The 23941-nt window shown below is 53.0% G+C and overlaps 2 protein-coding genes across 5 annotated transcripts; both read left to right on the forward strand.

Annotated features, from left to right (window-relative positions):
* The first annotated feature begins 4051 nt into the window (after positions 1–4051).
* On the forward strand, positions 4052–8535 carry GGT6 (gamma-glutamyltransferase 6). The gene is made up of 4 exons (XM_011359782.2): positions 4052–5845; positions 6448–6650; positions 6739–6852; positions 7176–8535. Exons 1-4 carry the CDS (start codon positions 5586–5588, stop codon positions 8219–8221), a joined length of 1623 nt encoding a protein of 540 aa, XP_011358084.2. The 5' UTR covers positions 4052–5585; the 3' UTR covers positions 8222–8535.
* A 1044-nt stretch (positions 8536–9579) lies between these two features.
* On the forward strand, positions 9580–23941 carry MYBBP1A (MYB binding protein 1a). 4 transcript variants are annotated; one of them, XM_023530450.1, is made up of 26 exons: positions 9581–9838; positions 10033–10128; positions 10868–10951; positions 11054–11128; positions 11230–11337; positions 12271–12446; positions 12608–12775; positions 12900–13017; positions 14310–14605; positions 14887–14997; positions 15572–15697; positions 15911–16078; positions 16168–16267; positions 17347–17443; positions 17570–17721; positions 18067–18150; positions 18241–18390; positions 18483–18656; positions 18747–18904; positions 20099–20351; positions 20563–20697; positions 20778–20846; positions 21558–21671; positions 21861–22019; positions 22935–23083; positions 23265–23941. In XM_023530450.1, exons 1-26 carry the CDS (start codon positions 9632–9634, stop codon positions 23839–23841), a joined length of 4104 nt encoding a protein of 1367 aa, XP_023386218.1. In that variant the 5' UTR covers positions 9581–9631; the 3' UTR covers positions 23842–23941. The 4 variants fall into 4 exon arrangements, with proteins under 4 accessions (XP_023386217.1, XP_011358085.1, XP_023386218.1 ...); XM_011359784.2 differs by having other exon boundaries at positions 9632–9838; positions 21861–21962; positions 23265–23841; XM_023530449.1 differs by having other exon boundaries at positions 9580–9838; positions 18067–18390.

The following is a 23941-nucleotide window of genomic DNA, read 5'->3' on the forward strand; positions in this document are numbered from 1 at the left end:
TGGTGTAGGATCCTCCAGCTCCATGGTCTAGGTCTAGAGTCTGATTCCAGGCAGGAAGAAAGAGAAAAGACAAAGGCTTTTGGAAGAATTGGGAAAATTGTCACTCAATCATTTTCCATGTTCTTCAGTTCAGAAATGACCTGGTTGACAAAATCTACTCTAAAAGATCAATACAGCCCAAGCATATTTTTAGCCACTTAGTGCCCGCCTGCTTTGCATACCTGGCAAAACTGCACCCAACATCTGCTGGCCACAGGTAAGACAAACCCCAAGCCACTGCTGCCCTTCAAGAGTTTTCTGACCGAGAGACTTCCCTCCTCACCTAGACATGTAAACCCATGAAAGATAGAGGAGTCTTTTCTCCTCCAAGAGGTCCCTTGCCCATTTCCCTTCCAGGTGGTGGCTGGCCTCACTATTCCAAGAAGGTCCTCTGCTATGGGGATGTCCCTTCCATGCAGCCCGGTCCAAGTACCGCCCAAAGACAGCTCACTGCACGCTACTGCCACCTTGTGGTCATGTGTTTTTTTCTTGATCAGCCCCCAAATCTTGCCACTCACCAGGACTCTACACAACAGGGGGGCAGGGCAAGAGGAATAATTCCCCAGTAGAAAATCTGGATGCAATTAGGAAAGAAAATAGAGAGTAAATAGCTGAAAACCTGGCAAACCCACTATGGTCAGTAATGTCTAAGATAAATAAGGCTCTCAGCAGGAGGATATGACTGGTGTCCAAGGGCAACTGGAACACTTTTGACAAAAGATAAGAGCGGTGCATAAAGAACTAGATGATGCCAAGAAAGGGACACCAGAAGTGCTTCCTGATTCAGGTCTTCTGCTTTAGAAATACTCAGGAGAGAAATTGACCAATGATCTCTTACTGGAGGTGAAACCCCTCCTCCCATTCTAAGTCTAGGTCTAAAACACACTCTGCCTGGGAGCCAGCAGGATCAGGAGAGTACATACGTCCCCCTTGTCCTCTAGGTTTCTAAGGCCTTTGAGCCAGTGTCAAAGTGCTCCTACCTAGCACCATTTCAAGCACATATGCTGTCTGCTGCCCTCTAGGGCCTCCTAGATATATGTGCATGCGTCCGTGTTAGTTGTAGGCAAAAGCCACATTTCTGCCTGAGTTAAATATAAGATAAATTTATGAAAGGTATGTGACCCAGAAGGCAGATGGTGGTGGGTTATTTGAGAACTGGCTCAAGGGCTATGCAGCCAGCACTGATGCTCAAAATCATGCTGTGGAAATGTTGGGAAGGCACAGTTGTTTCTGCTTCATCTGGGCACCAAATGCCACAGCGTGTACCCCTGACACTGAACATTAGATGCCGTGTTGCCATAACTCTGAGGCAAGATTATGAAGGTGTATTGCTATCCTTACCAGGTAAAAACAAATGACTTCTGGATTCTCTGCTTGTTGAGACAGAGAATAAAGCATTTAGCAGCTGCAATTCAACTTACCTCTTATTACTATGGTTGACCCTTGAACAACATGAGTTTGAACTGCATGGGTCCACTTACATGCAGATTTTTAAACTGTATTATTTTTAACTGTATTTTCGATCAGTGGTTGGGAATCTGCATATTCAGAGGGCCGACTTAAGTTCTATGTAGATTTTTGACTATGCAGGAGTGGTGGGGTTGGCACTCCAAACCCCTGCATTGGTCAAGGGTCAACTGTATCTCTACTTTAATTTTCCAAGATCCATCTGTCTTCTGCATTATGCAAAGCCCTAAAGTAAGTTGAAATATGATAGGATTCAGTACCCCTTCATCTTTCAAGTCTTTAATGGTAGCATTCATCTTTGTAATTCCTCCAACAATGCAGTATTGATTTTGGTTTACTATTCTGCTTATAGAGCAGATACTCCAGAGGCATTCACTTAGCTCTTGACACAGTAAAGTCTCTTACTCTATGAATCTGAGAAACAACGTAAAGATTTTGAGTCACAGAGTATATTTATTCCAACTGCATAGTCAGAAAGCGTGGAAGTAGCCATAGGATGTGTGGGGAATTCCACCAGACCTACAAATTTCCCTTTGTCACCTAACTATTGTAAGTCCCCATTCTAACTAGTGGACCACAGTGGCATTCAGAAATTATTTGCTTAGAGCTAGCATCCAATAATCCCTAAAACATATGGCTATTTCTCTTTCCTGAATGCACAATTGCCCTAGCAAATAGTAAATACTCATTCTAATACAGATAAATGCACCTGTGAGGGTATTAGTATAAGCAGCAATTCTCAAACCTGGCTACAGATTGGAATCACCTGGGTAGCTTTAAAAACTGTTGCAATGGCTGAATCTCTTCCAGAGATACTGACACCATTGCTGTGTGACTGAAGGCGGGCAGCACAGTGGTATTTTTTTTTTTAATCACCGGTAGTGATTCCAGCTGCAGAAATTACTGGGCAGGGGTTAGATAAGGAAGTGGTTCTCGGCCTTGGCTGCACATTGAAAACAGCTGGGAAGAATTAAGAAAAATACCAATGGATCTCCAACCTAAAGACTCTGATTTAATTATTTAATTGACCTGTGTGGGTAATAGGATTGTTAAAGCTCACCAGGTGAATCTAATGTGCAGGACCATTAGGATAAGAGAATAAATAAATAATGAAATGAGGGAATGGATGAATCTATAGTCCTACACTTTAGACTTAGAGCCACCCTGTGAGTGTGTGTGTGCATGTGTGTGTTTGCGGGGGTGGGGATTATCCATATCATTTTAGCATTGTGATATTGAGGCTCATACAACAGAGAGCATGGAACTCATGTATTTTGGAGGTGTCCACTCTGTACCAGGCAGTGGCCTAAATGCTTTAAATGTATTTTCTTGTTGAATCCTCAAAATAACCCTAAAAGGATAGATATTGTTCTACACTTTTTACAGAATTGGAATCAAGACTCCCAGAGGTTAAACGACTTGCCTGCAGACACAAAACGAGTCAGCAGCAGATACTAAACCAGACTCAGGTGTCCTGAAGCAAATGCCATTCCCAACTCCTGCTGAAATGTCTGCCTCCATCTGCCCTTGCAGCCACCTTGGCCTGACCACCATTCATCCCAGAGCCTGTCTGGTGTCTAATTGGAGCTGAGCTAACAGGCATCTTTTGGGGTGTACAGGCAGTGCCATCCAGGCCCAGAGCTGCAGGAGTGAGAAGAACCACAGAGGAGAGGCCTCCATGACCCCATCGGTGGAAATCTTGGTCCCAAAGAGCTTGTTGGGGCACACTAACATCAGAAGGATGTCGGCTGGACAGGGGACAAAGAATCACGTCTGCTGGACAAAGGGAGCCAGCACTCCGAGCCCAGAAGCCAGGCTGAGAAAGAGGCAGGAGACAGGAGCAGCTCAAACACAAAAAGCCCAACTGCCTTTGCTCAGGAAGGAAGGTCTGGCCTTCATCCTGAGACTATAACCTTCCCACATTGTGTTCACAGGAACTGAAATCAAATCATTTGTATGAAATGAGAGGAGATGGTAATTGCAACCCCCAACCCTTGGCAAAATAAAAGGTGGCAACCTATGCTGGTATCTCCATTTGGTTTGTTTGTTTGTTTGTTTGTTTGTTTGTTTGTTTGTTTTTGTTTTTGGTCCACAGAATCAGAAAATCTGGAAACCAAGGGTTTCTCTGGGGGTTTGGCGATGGGGAAAAACAGGAAACAAGAAAGTGGAGACAGCAGGTATAGACAACAATTATTGTAGATCGATACTACTCAAAGTGTGGTTCCAAGACTGGTGGCAGCAGTGGCACCTGGGAGCTAGAAAAGCAAATTCCTGGTCCCTACCCCAAACCTACAAATTCAGACTCTCTGGGAATGGAGCCTGGCAACCTTATTTAACAAGCTCTCTAGGTGATTCCAATGCACACTAAAGTCAGAGAACCACCACTCTAGCTGCTTGTGAAGAGGCCAAGAGAAAGGGAAGTGGCTGGAGAGCCAAGTGAGATTTAAAAATGATTTTTGTGATGGTTGTTCTAATATAGAAAATACTTAAGCTTTTTTTAAAGTTTTTTATTGAAATACCATACACCTATAGAAAAGTGCACACATCATAAATGTACAGCTGAATACATTTTCACAATCAGCACACTCGTTACCAACACAGGATTAAGAAACAGAACATTGTCAGCATCCAGAAGCCTTCTCATGCCCGCTCCCACCACCTTCTGACTTCTTATGGCAGAGACTAGTTTTACCAGTTCTTGTACTTTATATAAATAGAAGCAAAAATATGTACTCTTTGGTGCCTGGCTTTTGTCATCTATCAGTGTGTTTGTAAGCTCTATCTATGTTATGGCGTACAATTGTATATCTCTTACTCTCACCGCTGCAGAGTATTCTACTGTGTGATTGCACTACTCACTCTACTGATAATGGGTGTGTGGGCATTTTCCAATTTGGAACTGTTCCGATTAGTGCTGATAGAGCATTCTAGGACAGCGGTCTCCAACCTTTTCGGCACCAGGGGCTGGTGCTCCTATGAGAATCTAATGTCTAATGATCTGAGGTGGAGCTGGGGCAGTGATGCTAGTGCTGGGGAGCAGCTGCAAATACAGACGAAGCTTCGCTCACGTGCCCGCAGCTCTCCGCGTGCTGTGTGGCCTGGTTCCTAACAGGCCACGGACTGGTATCGGTACTGATCCTTGGCCCGGGGTTGGGGACCCCTGTTCTAGGAAGTCTGTTAGGCACAAACTTAAGAGAGGAATTTATAAGGACTGGACCATGTTTAATGACTGAGAAGAAAGCAGTAGAGAAGATGTGAAGCTACAGAAAGAAGGAGTCAGTGAGATAGTGAAGTCCAGAGGCAAAAGGCGGGAGGCGTTGGCCAGAACCACAGGCAGGCAGTGGCTTTGCTATTGCACCAGATGGGAAAGACAGAGCAATGTGGAACATGGGTTTGTAGTTGGGGGTGGATATGGGGAGCTCCTTGCATCAGCCTTGATTTGTCCATGTGATAGAGGAGGCAAGGTTGTCCACTCAGTATACAAGTCAGAGAGTTCAGGGGAGGGGAGTGGGAGAAGGTCTGAAGTAGTCATAGTAGTCAGCAGAAAGATAATTAGAGAAAGAATGAGACCAGAGTCCATAATTTGTCCTACGATTTTGCCACAGAACAGGTCCTTGTGAATCCTAGAGAGGGAAGGAATTTGGAAACTCATGGTTTCCAGGCAGTGGCTCCCTGAGAGGTCTGTGGTGCCACCTGCTGGATAAGAGCCACTCGATGCGTCTTCGTCACTAGATGCTCCCCAGATAAATCCAGACCCCTGGAGGGGCCTCAGGCTGAGCTTTTACTCCAAGAGACCAGACACCTCCACATCACATGCTGAGCCCTGATCCAAGCAACAATGTAACCGTAGTTCCAACCCAAGCTCCACTTTCCCTAGATTAGTGTCCTGATCAGGCCAGGAGCTCCAGGGTCTGCATCCTCTAAAGAAAGGGAGCCAGCAAGCATCCTGGGTCTCAGGACCTACGACTGTAGGTTGTAGGCTGGGCTCTTCCTACCTCCCTGAGCTGAATTCCCTGCCATGAGAACCCCTGGGCTCTGGGCCCTAATGGGGCAGGTTCACTTGGAACCTCCCTGGCCCCATGACCTGCCCAAACCTGTTTCAGATTCCACACCACCCCTCCCCAAGGCTGTCTCCACCGCCCTGGCTCAGGCAGGGCCTCCTGAGACTCAGCTGGGAAGGTTGGCAGGCAGGAGGGCACCACAGGGCTATGGAAGCCACAGCAGGCCCCGTGCTCTACCAGAAGCTGCTGCTCTCGGAGCAGAGCTTGGAGTCTGAGGAAGAAGGGGAGATTTCAGAGCCACTTATTCATGACCCCTGGAGGCCCCAGGACTCTTCTGGGTGAGTCAGGGAGGGATCTGGGCACCCAGCAACTCAGGCCTGAGGCTGGTAAGTCCCTCTCTCTGGGGCACCTAAGGGGGGCCAGACAATCCTGAGCTTGGCTCAGCTCTGGGAACTTTCTGGTTAAATAGGGGGAACTGGGGCTGCAGCCCCAGACCTGGCCTGAACCAGTCAATCCAAGGTCTGTGTGTCTGAAGGAAAATTTGTACCAAACCAGCCCTGCCAGCTGCTCTGTCAAAGGTTCCCAGCCCCCATCCCTTTGGGCAGGAGGCACCTGCTGAGCTGGTTGGGGCCTGACTACACCTGGCTGAGCCCTGCTTCTCAAGCCTGCCAAGACCTTGTCGGGCCTGCCTACCAACTGGCTCAATCCTGCCTCTCCAACCTTCTTTCCAGAGACTTTGTCCCTATCCCTAACTGTCCTCAGTTTCCCTAGTCTTCATGTCTCTGTCCACACTGCGCTATCTTCCAGGAGGCCTTTTTCCTTGGCAAACTTTTACTCCTCTTGCGAGCAAGATCAACCTTTGGGGAAATATTCCCTGGGTTTTCCTGGGGCTCTTGGGTGTCTATCTGCCGGCCCTGGCTCAAGATACCACTATCTGCAGAAAAGATGCTGGTGCTCGGCCCGGGGCCTGGGCCCAACTAGTCGCCACCCTGCTGCTATTGGCTGTTAGCTTCTCCCTGGCCACATGGCAACTCTACACCAGGGGTAGCTCTACGGAAACCGTGGGCTCTGTGGCCCCTCCACCCCATGGGCACTCCCACCACCCCGGCGTATACCACCACGGTGCCATCATCAGCCCTGCAGGTCAGTGATGGGAGCAGCTCAGGAGAAGGGAGGGTATGGGGTCACTGGTTCCAGGCCCCTCCACATAATAGTCCCTTCCTTGCTGCAGCCATGTGCTCCCACCTGGGCCAAGAGCTGCTTGTCGCCGGGGGCAATGTTGTGGATGCCGGAGTTGGAGCCGCTTTGTGTCTGGCAGTGGTGCATCCTCATGCCACAGGTCTAGGTCAGTGACCCACAACCCCAGACAGTGACCCTAACCCTGGGTGTGATTGGTGACCTGGACCCTAGGCAGTCAGTGGCCTAGGGTCAGTGGCTCTGCCCCCAAGGCTGGTTTGTGAGCACGACCTAAGACTTGAGCAGTAGCCCCAACCCTACGCTCTGACCCTTGATCCCAGGTCCCTGTAATCTTGACCCCAGGTCAGTCTCCAGGCTTAGTCAGTAACTCTTGACCCCAGGCTAAATCAGTGGTCCTTCACCTGGGGCTACTGAGTGACCCTGACCCTAGTCAGTGCCCTGACCCTTGTATGACCCCTTTATCTCCCTCAGGTGCCATGTTCTGGGGCCTCTTCCACAATAGCTCCTCAGGCATTTCAACTGCCCTGACGTCAGGCCCAGCCCAGACTTTGGCCCCTGGCCTTGGGCTGCCCTCAGCTCTACCCACCCTGCGCTTGCTGCACACACACTTCGGCCGCCTGCCCTGGCCGCGTCTGCTGGTGGGCCCCACCACCCTGGCTCAAGAGGGCTTCCTGGTGGACACACCCTTGGCCAAAGCTCTGGCAACCCAAGGCACAAAGGGACTCTGTCCACTACTTTGCCACACTGATGGGACCCCCCTGGGCCTTGGGGCCCGAGCCACCAATCCAAAACTGGCAGATGTGCTACACAAGGCAGCACTTGCCCCGACCCCAAACCTTGCTGGGGATGCCCTACTGAGTTTGCTAGCCAGAGACCTGGGGCTCGAGGGACCCTCAGTTGAGCCCATGCCTACTTTGGAGCCAGCACTGCAGCTACCTTTGGCCCAGGGCATCCTGTTCACCACCCCTAGCCCCTCAGCTGGCCCAGAACTGCTGGCACTGCTGGAGGCAGCCCTACGGTCCAGTGGGCCCCACTCTGACCCGTGCCCACCACCCCTACAAGTTACTGTGACCCCTGTGAGCAGTGTCCTGGCCACCGTGGACAGCAGCGGCTCTGTGCTCCTTCTCACCTCCTCACTCAACAGCTCCTTCGGCTCTCGACACCTGTCCCCAAGCACTGGGATTCTACTCAGCAACCTGGTAGCCAAGTCTGCAATTAGTACCTGGTCCTGCCCCCTCATCCTTCGTGGTAGCCCAGATGACACAGAGGCCGATGTGTTGGGGCTGGTGGCTTCAGGGACCCCTGCAGTGGCCAGAGTCACAACTCACGCCCTGCTCAGCCACCTAGCTGGGCCCCAAACTCAGACCCAGCACCAAAACCAGAACCAGGCCCAGCAAGGATCAACAGAGAGCCCTGGCACTTGTGGCCAAGAGACTGTGCTCCAGGTGGCAGCCCATGCAGAGCATGCCCATGTCTCCAGTATCCCCAATGGCTGCTGCCCCTTTCAGGGGTTCTGAGTGGGCAGGGACAAGAGTTGGCCCAGGCAAGGGCGGAGAGGGCCCAGCAGCAGTGAAGGGCATAAAAAGTGTATATCAACTATGTGCTCACTGCTGGCCCTCAAACTCCGGCTTGGTCAGTGACTTGGATTGGCTCTTCTCAGTTAAGGAAACTAAGGATAATCAGAAAAGAGTACCAGGGCTTGGGGCAAGCCCTGAGTTCAGATCCAGCTCTGGGAAGTAAAGGTGGAAGAATGCCAAACCCCTGCCTAGGCTCCGGGACCCCTGGGCAGGTCAAGCAGAGCCTGGGGTACTACTGGCATCTCTGTCCTCCCCTTCAGGCCCCCTTCTTCTGATCTCCCTCAACGAGGCTGGAAACAAAATAAAGATCAAGTCTCCCAGACGCCATGTCCCATTCCTCCTGCTTGGTTAATTTCCCATAAGTCTTTGAGGCACCTGGTGTCAAGGCTTCCCTGATAGGCAGCACAGGAAACTCTCCTCCAGAGAGACAGAGCCTGGGCATGTGTCTTTTGGTTCCTCCCTGCTCTGCCTACCTCCCTCCTAGGGCACCATGTATACAAGGTAAACCTCTTAATCTCACTTTCTAAAACAGAGAGCAGAGCAAGGAAATGGTTAAGTGTGTCAGTAGGAAGTGCCTCAGGGGCTTGGGTACAAAAGCAGTTAGAGCTGAGTCTCTAGAAATTAAAGGCCAGATTTGCCTCTGACCTCCCCAACTCCCCTAAGGCTGGGGCCTCTCTGGACTACAACCTTCCAGAGACAGCTTCTCAGGTCAACAAGCAGGGGTGACCAATAGCATCCCCCCACACACATATTGTAAAAGGTATCTCTGATTTAATAGAACTCTTGATCCCACCACCTTCATCTTCTCCTCCAGTAAAGAAAATTCTTCCTCAGCTCAGTTAATTGGACCACAATCCACCCGCTTACTTTAGCCTCAAATCTGGCATCTCTCTCTTATTTACTCCCTCCACATCCATCATCCGCTACCAGCTTCGAATTAGCTGGACTCTGACCTGTTCTCATAGTACCCTGGTCCAATCCACCACTGTCTCTAAGTGTTCCTCCTGCTTCTACCTCTGCACTCTTACAATCCATCCTCCGCACACAGCTGCAAAATAATCCTTTAAAAATGTAAATAGAATCAAGGCTTGCCCCTCCATAAAACCTTTCAATGACCCCATCACATTAGAAATAAAATCCAAACTCTAGATCTCCGAGAGAAAGCAGAAGAGCCAGGCCGCCCCCGCCACGCCCCCGCCACGCCCCCATGCCCACCCCTCGCCCACCCCTCGCGGCCTCTCCCGGCTCCGCCCCGCTGAGGCTCCGCCCCGCAGCCAACCCAATTCAGCGCGCTTGCGCTGCGACCTGACCCGGAAGAGGCTGTCTTCAGAGCCCACGTGTTCCAAGAGCATGGCGGAGATGGAAAGTCAGGACGTCGGTGAGCCTATGTCTCTGGGAGAGGGAACGAAAAGCAGCGTTCGGCCTGCCGACCGTCATGGCCTGCTGAAGCACAGTCGCGAGTTCTTGGACTTCTTCTGGGACATTGCGAAGCCGGAACAGGAGACGCGTCTTGAGGCCACGGAGAAGCTGCTGGAATATCTGCGCACAAGACCAGTGGTAGGGTGGCGATGCCTGGGGCAGGGTCTGTGTAGGTCTCAGCAAAGATGTGGCGGCGGGCACCAGGAATTGGGACTGGGGACACGTGGTCGCGAACCTGGATGCCCAGGTGAACGCGGTCCGAGGGACGAGAGTGGGCGAGTGCGGTGGGATTCTTGCCGCTGGTCGACCCGGAAATGTGCTTGGTTCCACAGGGGTCCGAAATGAAGTACGCCCTGAAGCGCCTAATCACTGGGCTCGGGGTAGGGCGAGAAACCGCTCGGCCCTGCTACAGTCTAGCCCTGGCCCAGGTGAGACGGTCACTCCTGGAACGAGCCTAGCCACGCTCAAAACGGTGGGGAATGAGGAGGGCAAATGTCTCAGCTGCAGAAAGAGGAGTCAGTAGTCCGAGGGAGAAGTTGGGAGTGGGAGGGTGGCATCTGAGCTGACTGGAGGTGACCCTAGTGGAAGTGGAGAAAGTGAGCAAGGCCTGTCTACAGAGAACCCCCAGCAGGTGGAATGGAAAGTTGAGCAGTTTTCTTTTTGATGCATGGGTTGACTGGCTTCTGAGGTACATTTACTGAGGGTAGTAAGCTTTGGAGTGGATCTCCTTTCCTCTGCAAGGTTCAGGACCCTCGGTTTCCAAGGGGCACTCAGCCATTTATCAGCCACCTCTGAGGAAATTAGACAACTGGAAGGGCAATAAAGATCAGTCCTTTAAGATCAGCCTAGGGGGAGCTCAGAGCAGGCTATGGGGATAGTGTCCAGGAATCTCAGCTGAGCAATCTAGGGGCCAAAGGAGGTACTTGCTGTAGCTCAGCTAGGCAGGGGGCAGAGACAAGATTCAGCTCCACCTGAGCAGCATGTTCCATCATTAGCACTTCTCAGAGGGCAGTGAGCAGCTTCAAAGGCATTCTTGGGGTGAGAGCAGGGGCCTAAGGCTTCTGGGCAGAAGCTGAAGGGAGATGTTGGAGGAGGTTGAGGTCTTTTGGGATGTGGCTGGGCCACTTGCCTGAGCCCCCCTCTCCCTCCTGTCATGACTCCTGGCAGTTGTTACAGTCTTTTGAAGACATCCCCTTGTGCAGCATCCTGCAGCAGATACAGGAGAAACACGATCTGCAGAAAGTTAAAAAGGTGAGAGTTAGTGGCCCCAAGGAGGTCAGCAGCCCTAGGGTGGGGAATTCTTGGGCCCTTGGAGAATTCACCAGTTCACCGGCTCCTGGAATCCTTTTCTAGGCAATGATGAGACCTGCTCTCTTTGCAAACCTGTTTGGGGTGCTAGCCCTCTTTCAGTCAGGCAGGCTGGTGAAGGTAAGAGCTTTGGGGGCACAGGAGGTATGTGGACTGGCTTGGGAGTGGCGGGGGACAGTGGCATGTCCTACTTATACCCTCTCCCTCTTTGTGGGTACCAGGACTCAGAAGCACTGATGAAGTCAGTGAAGCTGCTGCAAGCCCTAGCCCAGCACTACAACCACTTGCAGGAGCAGCCCCAGAAGGCCCTGGTGGATATCCTCTCTGAGGTACAGGCTTACTGGCTTTGGGCCCTAGGGTAGTGCTGCTCATTACAGACGTGGAGAAGACACAAGTTAATACATGGAAAAGTTCTAAAGCAGCACTGCCCCATAGAAAAACAAGTGTGTGATTTGACAACTTTTTAGTAACTGTTGGAAAGGTAAAAAGAAACATTTATAGTTTAGTAACATTTAACTTAACCAGTATATCTGTTAGGTTGTCGAAATGATTTAAAGTATTATTTCAACATGCAGTGGTATAAAAAGCTGTAGAAATAGTTTACGTTTTTCTTGTCATATTAAGCCTCCGAAAGCCAGTATGTGTTTTACACTTACAGCAAATCTTCATTCAGATTAGCACATTTCAAGTGCTCAGTAGCCACATATGGCCAGTGGGTGCCATATTGGACAGTGCAATTCTAGAACAGCCCCTGGCATGTGGCAAGTATATTAACATGTTTGCTATTGTATTGAGCAGAGTTGACCCCTTAGGGACCCCCACTACCCTACTTGGGAATGGAAGTAGGCTAGTACCTGGAACCCTTTGCTGCTGAGGAAAAGGCAGGGACAACAGTGTCATGGGCCCCAGCTTTCTGCACAGCCCTGGCCACAGAGCCAGAAGGACCTGAATTTGAACCCTAGCTCTCCACTTGGTGCTTCTTGTATAAGAAACGGGCTAGTCCTGAAAAACCCAAAAGAAGAATAATTAAAACAGTGGCACTTGGCCAATTAGCATCAGTGGGGTGCTTGTTTAAAAACCCAGCTTCCTGGAACTTGGGAATTTAAGCTTTTTAACAAATGCCCTCTGATGATTCTGATGCCTAACAAAGTGGGTTGTGGCTCTCCCACCTCAGACTGGCACTGTGCCAGGGACCTCTTGGGAGCTCACTTCAAAGGATGCTGTGGGGGAGCCACCCTCCCTCAACCTGTCTCCACACCCAGGTCCCGGAGGCCACATTGCAGGAGGTCCTGCCAAAGGTCCTCAAGGCTGACTTGAATTCAGTACTTGGCTCGCCCGAGCACCTGGAGCTCTTCCTCTTGGCCCAGCAGAAGGTGCCCACGAAGCTCGAGAAGCTGATGGGATCAGTCAACCTATTCTCGGATGAGAATATCCCCAGGTGTGAGGGAGGTGGATGGGTGGACTCCCTGGGGCCAAGGGGCTGCATTTGGCTATCTATAGGTATGTGGTATGGCCTGGGGATGTCCCTGCTGCTCTGGGAACACCGGTCCTTATCTGTTCAGTGGGTGCCCCCTGAGTCATCCCCTCTGCCCTCCACAGATTGGTGACTGTGCTAAAGATGGCTGCCACCTCCGTGAAGAAGGAACGCAAGCTGCCTGCCGTGGCTTTGGACCTGCTCCGCCTGGCACTTCAGGAGGACAAGTTCCCACGGTTCTGGAAGGAAGTCGTGGAACAAGGGCTACTGAAGAAGCAGTTCTGGCCAGCCAGGTATGTGATGTGCTTGTCCGCTCTCCACCCCTCCTTCTCTGTTAAGCAGTGATGGACCAGCGGTCTCAAGATCCACCCAGGGGAACTGAGGGCTCTGACCAGATTTTATCATGTACCCACTTAGCTACCTGTGTTTCCGCCTGCTGGGTGCTGCCCTGCCCCTGCTGTCCAAGGAGCAGCTGCAGCTGGTGATGCGAGGAGACGTCATTAGACATTACGGGGAGCACATGGTTACTGCTAAGGTGGGTGCCACCCACACAGCCCAACACTGCCAGAAAGGGCCAGGCAATGGGGCTGCTTCCTGCCAAGGGGTATGGGCTGCCTCAGGAATCCGCCAACTTCTGGAAAAGAGGGCTACTCTTTGGTCCAGTGTTGGGTCTTCCTGTCTCTGGTCCTACCTGGGATGGGCAAGCACAGCTGTTGTTGGGAGGGGCCTGGGACCTGGGTGTCCCTTGCCTTTGGGTAAAGTGAGCTATCTGAGCCCCCTGCCCCTTCTTTCCCTCTGAATGGAGTTTTGACAAGGTCAGCCCATCTGCTCTCAGGCCCCTCACCAGAGACATGAACAGCCTGTGGTCTATCCAGACCTCCATCCACCTTTGTGTTACAATAAGGAGAGTAGTCTTCATCATCAGTGTTGTTCTGAGCACTGTCCATGCATCCTACACTAAGCTAAGCACTCGACAAGAATGTCTGTCATGTGGTGATAAGAGCATGGACCAGACTACCAGGTCCCAGTCCTGGCTCCACTGCTCATTAGCTTTATGACCTTGTGTAGTTTGCTTCCCTTCCTTGTGAGACAAGAGGAGCAGTGCTTCCTCAGAGTTATGAAGATATCCAGTTAATACCCACCAGGCACCTAAAGCAGTGCCCACTGCACAGGACATGCTCCTGAGCTTGTTCCTCTCCCCAGCTCGTTTCCCCTTTACGAGCAGCTTTGGAGAGCCGCGTTCCTATTAGAGTTCTGGGCGAGGGACAAGTCACAAAGTAGAGAGCAGTGGTGAAGAGCGTGGCTGCAAGGCCAGGCTGACTGGGTCCGCATCCCAGATGTACCGTTTGGAATGACTTCTAAGCTTCTTTGTGCCTCACTTCTATAAAATGATAAAAGGAGGCCTACTGCAAAGGGTCGTTATAAAGGTGAAACAAGCTGCTACACAAAGACATGTTGCGTGGTGCCCAGCACACAGGAAGCATACAAGAGGGATTAGGTTTTAAGTCTCACAGCTAGGAGTTTACAGAAGTAGGAGTTGAACCCAGGTCAGTTTGATGGCCCAGTCTGGACTCTGAACCACTATTCTGCCCTGCCTCGAGCCCAGGAAACAGCCTGCCCTGATCTAGTGAGAGGTGGGAGGGAGGGGCCTTCTGGGGTCGGAGGTGAGGTCAGAGAGGCCTTTATGCCAGGCAGAAAGAAGCATTAGGGAGATAGGGCAACTCAGCCTGGCTGTTAGAAAGGAAGGAGGCTTCCTGGGCTTTGGTTTACCCTGATGGGTAAAAGGCTGGCAGGAATGTTGGACAATGCTGTGCCTGACTCTTGCAGTTCCCAAACCAGTTCAAGTTTGCTCCAGAGATGAATGAGTATGTGGGAACCTTCCTAGAAGGCTGCCGGGATGACCCTGAGCGACAGTTGGCTGTGGTAGTAGCCTTCACGTCCGTCACCAACCAGGGCCTCCCAGTCGTGCCTACTTTCTGGCGGGTCGTGCGGTCCCTAAGTGCCTCTGCCCTCAAGGGCTACGTGGCCTGGCTGCGGGACATGTTTCTCCAGCCTGACCTGGACTCCTTGGTGGACTTCAGCACCAGCAACCAGAAGAAAGCCCAGGATGCTTCACTCCATGGGTGAGTGGGCCCAGGGATTGGGGGTGAGGAGGGGCCTAGGGCTCAGGAGTTGGCTTCCTGGGCCTGCTGAGCCCAAAGACCAGTATCACGGTTCCATGGAAGGGCGGAAAGGGGGAGGAGGTGAGCCTTAGCTCTCAAAGAAGGCTCAGTTTCCTCCCGTGTGTTCACATGCTGGTGTTCAGTGGGTAGAGATCTCGGTATTCCAGTCTCCAAAGTGAGTTAAAGGAGTACCATTTTTGCCATCTCTAAATGGCTCTTGTAACCTGGCTTCTGCTTTCCAGGCCTGAGCGTGCTGTGTACCGGCTGCGGAAGTGGATCATTCTCCGCATGGTCAGCATCGTAGACAGCTTGCACTTGGAGAAGGAGGAGGCCTTGATTGAAGAAGTGGCCAGGTGTGAGACATGCTCAAACCTCAACTCCCTGTGGGTGGGGCTGCCAAAGAGTTGACCTCTTGCCTAGTCCTAGTTTGGGTCTCCCTGGAGCCAGAAACCTTGGGGTCAAGTTGTCTATGGGAAGCAGGCAAGCCATTCCTGCCCCTTAAGCAGAAGAGGATCTAGGAGAAATTTCTTGGAAGTCTGTGAAAGGAACAAACCCAGGAAATGTGGGGCCGAAGAGGCCTCAAAGGCTCAGGCTGTCACCACAAGCAGCCTCTGTACATCCTCCGACAGTGTCAGGGAAGCCTCAACACCAGCCTCATCTGTGCCAGGTGCTTATTCAGCCCTCAGTACAGTCCCAAGAAGGAGCCACCTGTGTTAGTAGAAGTGATGGTGTGATTTGGTTGAGGCCACACAGCCTTGTGTCTGGTTCCAAGGGAGGGATGCTGGATCAAGATTTGAGAAATGTCCACTTCTCATCAAGAAGTGTGGCCACCTTCTCCTCCTGTCCTTCAGTGGTGCCATCTGAGGAGAGGCTGGTAAAAACAGGTGGCACTAACCTAGGCAACATGGGTTGCTCTACTCTCCCCAGGTTTTGTTTCTTTCACTCATTCTTTGAAAAAAAGAAGCCCACATCCCAGATCCCAGAAACGGAGCAGCAGTTCTCCTTCCCTATGGAGGGCCGGGCCCGAGAGGTGGTCAGCAATGCTTTCTTCAGGTGGGCCGTGGGCAGCGTGGGAGAGGTCTGAGAGTGGGTGAGCAGGGTGGGAAGGCGGCCTTGAGGATGCTTGCTTTCTCCAGTTCTAAGCTGGAAGAAACTTAAGGCCCGGTGAGTTCTAGTGGGTCAGGGCATGGGGCGGGAGGAAGATGGCCATGTTCACTGAGATGGCCATGTTCACTGACCCAGCCCTTGACCCTGACCCCAACCCAGCCTGCTGCAGACCCTTAGTACACAGTTTAGGCAGGCACCGGAGCAGACCCAGGACAGACAGCCGTGGACCTACCGCCTGGTACAGTTTGCAGATATGTTGTTGAACCACAGCCGCAACGTGGCCCCCCTGGCACCCTTCACTACGCAGCAGCGCCAGGCCTGGGACCGGTGAGGGTCAGGATTTCCAGGGGATGGGTGGGGCACTCTGGTGTCTGACACTAACAGCAGTGGCCTGAGAGCATACCCATCTTGCCCAGGATGCTGCAGACTCTGAAGGAACTGGAGGCTCGCTCCTCAGAGGCCAAGGCCACTGCTTTCCAGCACCTCCTACTCTTGGTGGGCATCCACCTCTTCAAGGTACGGCCATCTAGAAGGGAAGGAGTTAGAGATATGGGGTCTGGGGCATGACAGGTTTCCTCTTGAGAGGCTTGAGGGCTTTGCCAGGAAAAGCTCAGGGAAGTTGAACTTGGCAGGTATCCTAGGCCAGCTGGTCCTGGATGGAGCTTAGTGCCAGCAACTCTTGACCCTCATGGTTTCTTCCTGACTACATTCTCATTTCTCCAGAGGTTTTCCTCTCACATCGTATGAGGCTCTTACAAGGCTACTTTGGGTCTTAAGTAGTCTGAGGAGATATTGCTTCCTTCTGGCCTCTTGGTTGTGGATCTTGTTCCAGGCCCCAGGAACTCTAGGCCCAGCCCGTGAATGAGTTGTGTGGGTAAAGGTTAGCCATGATGCCCCTTCTGCTCCTTAGCATTATGCCTTGGGGCCCTGGTAATTGGGGACACGTTTTGAGCCTGTCCCAGACCCTGGGATATCTGAGCTTGACTTGGACCAAGGGTGTGTCAAACTACTGAATAAAAGGTGCCCAGCTACGGCCAGGAAGCTGGGGACAGAGACGGCCAGGGTTCTGGGCTCTTATTCTGGCCTTTATTCTATCACTCCAGCCCAAACATTGAAGCCCCTTTCTGTATTAAGAGAGAAAAGTCTGCCTTTGTAGTACCATAATCACAGAGACTGTTTTCAGAGCCTCCCCTTCATCCCCCAAGGATGGTCAAGGAGGGTGGGTGGCAGGAGTCTGGGCATATATCCAGCAAGAAGGGTTAAGTCAGTTTAAATTAGTTAAATTAGTGATATTTGAGTTATTTGTAATAATGTTGAGCCAGGTGTGGGAGGAAAAATCTAAAATTTCGAATTGTGAGGCCAATGACCGTAACATGAAGTTGGGCTCCATGTTCCCTGAGGTCTCTCAAATCCAGTGACTGCATGTTAGGTGTCAGGTCATCACCTGGTTCTAGCTGAAGTCCTCTATTCTGAATGGTGTGGGTAACTGGCCAAGGCAGGTTCTGATGCCAGCTGCTCCCACTTGGTTAGCCCTTCCTTTAACTCAACAAAGGCTAGAAATGGGGCCTGGCTCCTGATTTCTGTCCTACCCATAGTCTCCCACAGAGAGCTGCGACCTCTTAGGTGACATCCAGACCTGCATCAAGAAGGGCCTGGGGGAGAAGACACGCCGCACCCGCTCCAAGGCCACCAGTAAGTAGGTCATTGTTCCTGAATGGGAAGGCATAGGGGAAGGAGAAGAGCATGACCTGGGCACAGTAGGGACCCAGATTTGGGCAGCTGTGCCCTGCCTAGACTCAGCCCTCTCCCCACTTGCAGACCCCCAAGAGCCACCATGGGTGGAGGTGCTGGTGGAGATCCTCCTGGCCCTCCTGGCCCAGCCTAGCCACCTGATTCGCCAGGTGGCTCGGAGCGTGTTTAGCCACATCTGCTCCCACCTGACTCCACGTGCCCTGCAGCTAATCCTGGATGTAAGTTGGGACCTTTGGGGAAATGGCTCCCGGGATGCGGCTGTCCCAAGTACCAGGCTGCACCAGCACTATTGTATCAGCCCATTGTCCTTACTGTAATCTGCAGAGCGGGTGGCGGCCTCACTCAAACTCTGCTGTTGTACAAGCCTGTTCAGGGTGTGCTGAGTGTTCATCATGTCTGTCAAGGAGGTGCTGGCCCTGGGCATTGGAAGATGTGCCCCTTCCTCCTGGGCTCCATTTTTCTCTCTTGACCAAGACTGGAAGGGGCATGTTCAGGGAAGGCAGTCAAGAGGGCCCAGTGGTCTGAGGACGGTAAAGGGTCAGCTATCTGTGAATACCCGGCAGGTGCTAAACCCAGAGCAGAGCCAGGATGAGGATGACAATGTGGTGGTCACGGACGATTCCGAGAAGCAGCTAGAGGATGAGGAGGTACTTGCCATCGAGGGGCAGGGCGGGGTGGGCAGACACATGGTGAGCAATGGGGAGGTGCGACTCCCCGGCACCCGTGGCCACCCACAGGACAAGACCTCGGACAGTGAGGACAACAAAAACTCTGAGAGTGAGGAGGAAAGCAATGAGGAGGAGAGTGACGAGGAAGATCGGGATGGGGATGTGGACCCAGGCTTCCGGGAGCAGCTGATGGCAGTGCTGCAGGCAGGGAAGGCACTGGTGAGCAGAAGCTGCGGAGGGGCTCCTGTCCCTGTCTATGCCTTCTTGTGCCTGCGGGAGCCCAGGCCGCTTACTGGGCATCTGTTTCTTAGGGTGGAGTGGACAATGAGGATGATGAGGAAGAGGTGGGGGATGAGGCCATGATGGCTCTGGACCAGAACCTCGCCAGTCTCTTTGCTGAGCAGAAGCTACGCATTCAGGCCCGGAGGGACGAGAAGAACAAAATACAGAAGGAGAAGGCACTCCGGCGGGACTTTCAGATCAGGGTGAGCCTGTGAACCAGTCTAGTCACCTGCCTCTCCCCTTCCTCTGCATGCACTCCCACTCCTGGCTGAGCCCACCTGTCCTGGTCACAGGTCCTGGACCTGATCGAGGTGCTGGTGACCAAGCAGCCCGAGAACCCCCTGGTCCTGGAGCTTCTCGAGCCGCTGCTGAACATCATCCGGCGCAGCATGCGCACCAGCAGCACCAAGCAGGAACAGGACCTCCTGCACAAGACCGCCCGCATTTTCACGTGAGTGCAAGCAAGGGGCCACCAACATGCCCCAAAACCAGAGCTCGGAGGAACACCAGGCCTTTGCAGTTTCCCGAGTAGGAAAGGTAGGAGCCAAGTTTCCAGAGTTGGCCCACTTGGCTCTCAAGGCTCACTGCTCTGCCCCGGAATCATGTGTCACTTACTAATACACACAGCCCTTAATTCATCTATCTGTTCTCTGACACTTGGCAAGCATCAGCTTTCCACCAGACCCGCCATCCTCAGGGGCCCCCAGTCCCATCTCTGCCCTCAGGGTCACTGCTTTTGGGAAACCAGACTGGTCTTTTGGAAGTGACATCCTGGGGCTGTGGTGGGGGTTGAATAGGAGACAGTGGGAGTGCAAAGTGGTGGAAGCACTAAACAAGTGTCAAGGTGCCAGAGAAGGCCTCCTGGAAGGATGTCAGCAGTGCTGGGAGCTATAGAGTTCATCGGGCCCAGAGGCCACAGGGCAGAAAGGGTTCAGAAGGAAGCTGGTCAGATGCAGCTGGAACATAAGAGGCCTCAGCATGACCAGGGGCTGGTTTGCCTTTGAGGAAATGGACAGCAGCATGGGCTGCACTAGAGCAGGGAGCCCCGCAAGAGGGGTGATGTAGGTGGCAGATACAGACCTGCCTTCTGAAGTGCAGAGATGCTGGGGGGAATTGAAGGCCTAGGGACTTGAGATGCAGAGTGCATAGCATAGAGAGGTTAGTGAGGGTGTGACAGATAGTGCATCCCCCAACACTGCTCCCTTGTGAGCCCTAGGCCACACTTTCTGAGCTAGTTCTCCGCATCACCTGCTTGAGTGATGTTGGGCTTGTTCAGTGTCCTGCCTTTCATCCCTACTCTGTTCGCAGCCTTGCGGAGCCACACAGTGTTCTGAGCACACAGACCGTGGTCTTGCTTTACAAAGGACTTAAAAGCCACTGTCCCACAAGAGACAGATGTAGACAGGAGATGTGGACCATGGTGCAGCCTCAGTTTAGGGAGCCAGTTTCCCCGCTGGCTTGTCCTCAGCAAATCTGTAGGTAGCCTTGGGCCTCCCTCTGCATCCTTAGATCCCGTTTCTTCTCTAGTTGTCTGTTTTCCTATGAAATGGAACTTGGGACCCCTATTCTTGGGGTTGGCTCTGCTCGGCAGGGAGCAAGGGTAGAAAGAATGTTGTAACCCGTTCTGCCCCTTACTACCCCACAGACATCACCTGTGCCGCTCCCGGCATTATTGTCATGATGTGGGCAACTGCGTGGAGACTCTGTACACCCAGGTAGAGCGTCTGGTGCAGCAGGCTAGTCACCAGGCCGACTCTTCCATCTCTCTCTACTACTTCAACGCCTCTCTCTACCTGCTGCGGGTCTTGAAGGGCAACACTGCTGACAGTTCCATCTGTAAGACCCAGAAGAAGGAGAAAGCAGGCACTGATACCAGCACTAAGCCTAAGGGCCCCAAGGTGAGCAGGCCCTGGCCCAGGAAGGCTTGGCCTAGAAAGACAGTAGATAGGAGCAAGTGCCGGCAGCAGGCCGGGACCATCGCTCATTTCACAGATGGGGAGTTGAGGCAATGACTTCCAAGAACCCAGCTTTCAACCTTCTGAAGGCAGCCAGGCTCTGTTCCCATACCAGGGACCCCTTCTCCCTGGCATCACACCAGCTCTCTCTCAGGTGGCCCAGGCTACCAGCTGCTTGGATTTAAGCCTCGTGACCCCAGTCTACTCATCAGCACTGAGCTCCTTCCTGACCAAGCGCAATAGCCCACTCACCATTCCCATGTTCCTCAGTCTCTTCTCCCGGCACCCGGTGAGTGTGGGGGCTGGCCCACCCCTTGGAGCCCCGGCTCATCCTAGTCCCCCATCTCAACCCTGTCATTCCCTCCCTAGGTGCTCTGTAAGAGCCTGCTCCCCGTTGTGGTTCAGCATGTGACAGGCCAAGTGCGGCCCCGCCATCAGGTAAGGGCCTTCCCAAATCCTAGCTCAGGGCCTGAGTTACTCACCTGACTCATTTTTGGACGGGTATTTGTTAGGGCCAGGAGTGCTGCCCTGGTGAGGGTAAGGGTGGAACAGGATGGCCCAGCCAGGCCCAGCCCAGCCCAGCCCCTCTGACCTGGCCAGCCCATCCCCTACTGTATAGTTACGGGAGTGTAGGCGGCTTTGCTCCTGCTACCGCCACTTCCCATGTGGCCTGAGCTCTCTGACTCCTTAGCACTCACAGTCTGACCTGCACAGAGGAAGCCCCTGTCTGCTCAGGGTCTGGGCTGACATGTGAGCCCCAGGGTGGGTCGGGGGAGTAGCCAGGAGCGGGACAAGGGGGCTGGGAAGGCTGGAGGAAAACAACACTGAGAAGTAAGAGTCAGATACTGTCTCAATCTGGATTGCCACCTCTGTCTATTTAAGAGCCCTTGCTTTCCCTTCAGGCTTTCGTTTCCCCGCCTACTTGAGAAGGTGGGACAGGAGTAGATGATTACTAAGCCCAGAACTTTTGTGGTAACAACCCAGGCAGGTTGGACCCAGAGCAGCAAGCATACCCTCACACACAGCCTAAAGTTGCCGTGGCCTTAGTAGATGCTCAGCAGGCTCCGAGAGCCCTTAGGGTCCCCTATGGTTTCTTAAGCCTTGGCCACACACAGCGAGGCTTCTGGCAACCACATTTCCCCACCCCAGGCCCAGGCCTGCCTGCTGCTGCAGAAGACCCTGCCCATTCGGGAGCTGAGACTATGCTTTGAGGACCCTGAGTGGGAGCAGCTGGTTGGTCAGATCCTGGCAAAGGTCACTGAGGTAAGAGCCACGGAACTCCCTCCCGTACCGTCAGGAGCCAAGGAGCAAGGATTACTGGGACCTTAAGCCTGGAGGTGGGTTTGGGGTTGCCCCAGGAAGCGTTTCTTCCCTCGGGGCTGTGGGCTCTGGTATGGGAAATGGCTTCAGGCAGCTCTCCAGAGTGGCTCAGCCTGACTGCCTTCTCCCTAGAACCTGCGGGCGCTGGGTGAGGCGCAGACCAAGTCAGAGCACCTGAAGGAGCGGTCTTCCTTGGAGCTGCTCAACGCTCTTTTCCGGATTATCAATCATGAGGTGAGCCGTGGGCTCAAGAAGGAGGTCACTAGGCAAGAGGGACCAGTTTCAGCAAAGGTAGGGGCCAGCCGGTGAGTCATGAGGAAGGTTCTGAATGCCACGGGAGGAATATGGGCTGTTTTTATTTGGGTGGTTAGAGAGCCACGGACATAGGAGATTGACCTGGGAGGGGAGAGTGCCACACCTGTGTCCACGCTGTCGTACCCCAGTAAGAAATCTGAGAAAGGGCTGGGAGGGCTGAGGACCATGGGAGACAGTGAAGAAGATTCCTGGTTGGCAACTATTAGGAGGGAGCCAGGTTTCCAGGCCTGCAGAGAAGGAGCAGGGAGCCATCAGAATTGGGGCCAGAAGGCAGCTGTGGATGAGTGTCTGGTTCCCTCCATCTGGGCCAGAGAGAAAGGTTTGGGAGTCCTTAGCATAGATACTGGTCAAAACCCATGTGCAGGGCAAGCTTTCTGAGAAGTAGTAGAGGGAGGAGACAGGGCCTTGGCCAGGGCCTTGCAGAACAGCGGGCAGACCTGAGAAGCAGTGCTTGGAGTGGTAGTAAAAACCCAGGAGAGTGGAGTGTTCTGGAATCCAGTGGGTTTCAAAAATAATCCATTCAGTATGTGGCAGGGAGGGTGAGATGGGAAGAAAGGTTCTAGCCACCTGAGGTCATTGCATGGTGTTCTCAAAAGTGAGTGGGCCAGAGCTGCCAGGGGGAGGACTGAGTGGGTGGTGAGGAATCAGCTTGGGCCTTCTGACTCTGGGAAGAGGGAACAAACATGGCACCTGGGGTTCTTTTTTCCATTCCTAAGGTACAAGGAACTGTGATTTACAGGCAGAAGCAGTAGCCAAGGGTCAGAGGGGGACATGGGGTCACTGGAGAGGCAGCGATAACTAGGCTAGGGTGGGAGGACTGGGGACCAAGAGCTGGGAAGAGGCCCTGCTTCCCATCTCCACTGCAGCCACAGCTTTCCCACTCCTCTGCAGAAGCTGACTGTGGACCTAACCTGTATCCGGAGCGTGCTGCAGAGCCAGCAGCCAAACCTGCAACAGAGGGTGCAGCAAGGAGAGCACTCAACCGGGTCTAGCCGCCTCTATGACCTCTACTGGCAGGCCATGAAGATCCTCGGAGTCCAGTAGGTTCAGGGAGGAGGACACACACCTTGGGGGGCACTGGAGAGACCCTCACACTGCCCACATTCTGATGTACGTGCCCCAGTATGGGAGCTTTGGGCAGTTTGAGGTTACCTGGGACCAGAAGTGTAGGTCACTCGTGCTCTCGCTGGTCACTGCCTTACTTTGCTCACTTTCTCCTAGGCGTCCCAAGTCAGAGAAGAAGGATGCCAAGGAAGTCCCCAGTGCCACGCAGAACCCCATCAGCATGAAGCGAAAGAAAAAGGGTTTCTTGCCAGAGACCAAGAAGCGCAAGAAACGCAAGTCTGAGGGCACCACACAAGAGGAGAATGCCAAGCCTACATCCATCAGTGGGGACCAGCCCCCCAGCACCGGCAAGAAGAGGAAGAAGAGGATGAAAGCTAAGGTCGCGGCCCAGGCCCAGGTCAATGGGACTCCTGCTGCCAGTCTTGCCATCAAGAGTCCGGACCCAGAGCCCCCTGCCGCAAACCCCAGCACCCCTGCCAAGACCCCAAAGCTACAGAAGAAAAATCGGAAGCTGTCCCAGGTGAATGGAGACACCTTTGTGTCCCCTACAGAGCCTGCTGGTGAAAAGCAGCATCAGAAGGAGCTGCCCAAAAAGGGGGTCTCAGGCAAGTCGCCACACTCGGCACTGCCGCAGAAAAAGGCAAGATTGTCTTTGGCCAGCAAGAGCCCGAGCCTCCTCCAGACTGGGGCCAAGAAAAAGAAAGCACAGATGAGGAAGGAGAGAAAGTCCTGAGTGCAGGCCTTGCTCTTCAGCCCCTCCCTATCAGCCAGAGAGACTCCTGTTTTTTAACCATGATTTTAATAAACAAGCCACTGTGTGAGGTACTACCTTC

The sequence above is a fragment of the Pteropus vampyrus genome, unplaced genomic scaffold, assembly GCF_000151845.1.
Source record: "Pteropus vampyrus isolate Shadow unplaced genomic scaffold, Pvam_2.0 Scaffold50, whole genome shotgun sequence".
Lineage (NCBI taxonomy): Eukaryota > Metazoa > Chordata > Mammalia > Chiroptera > Pteropodidae > Pteropus > Pteropus vampyrus.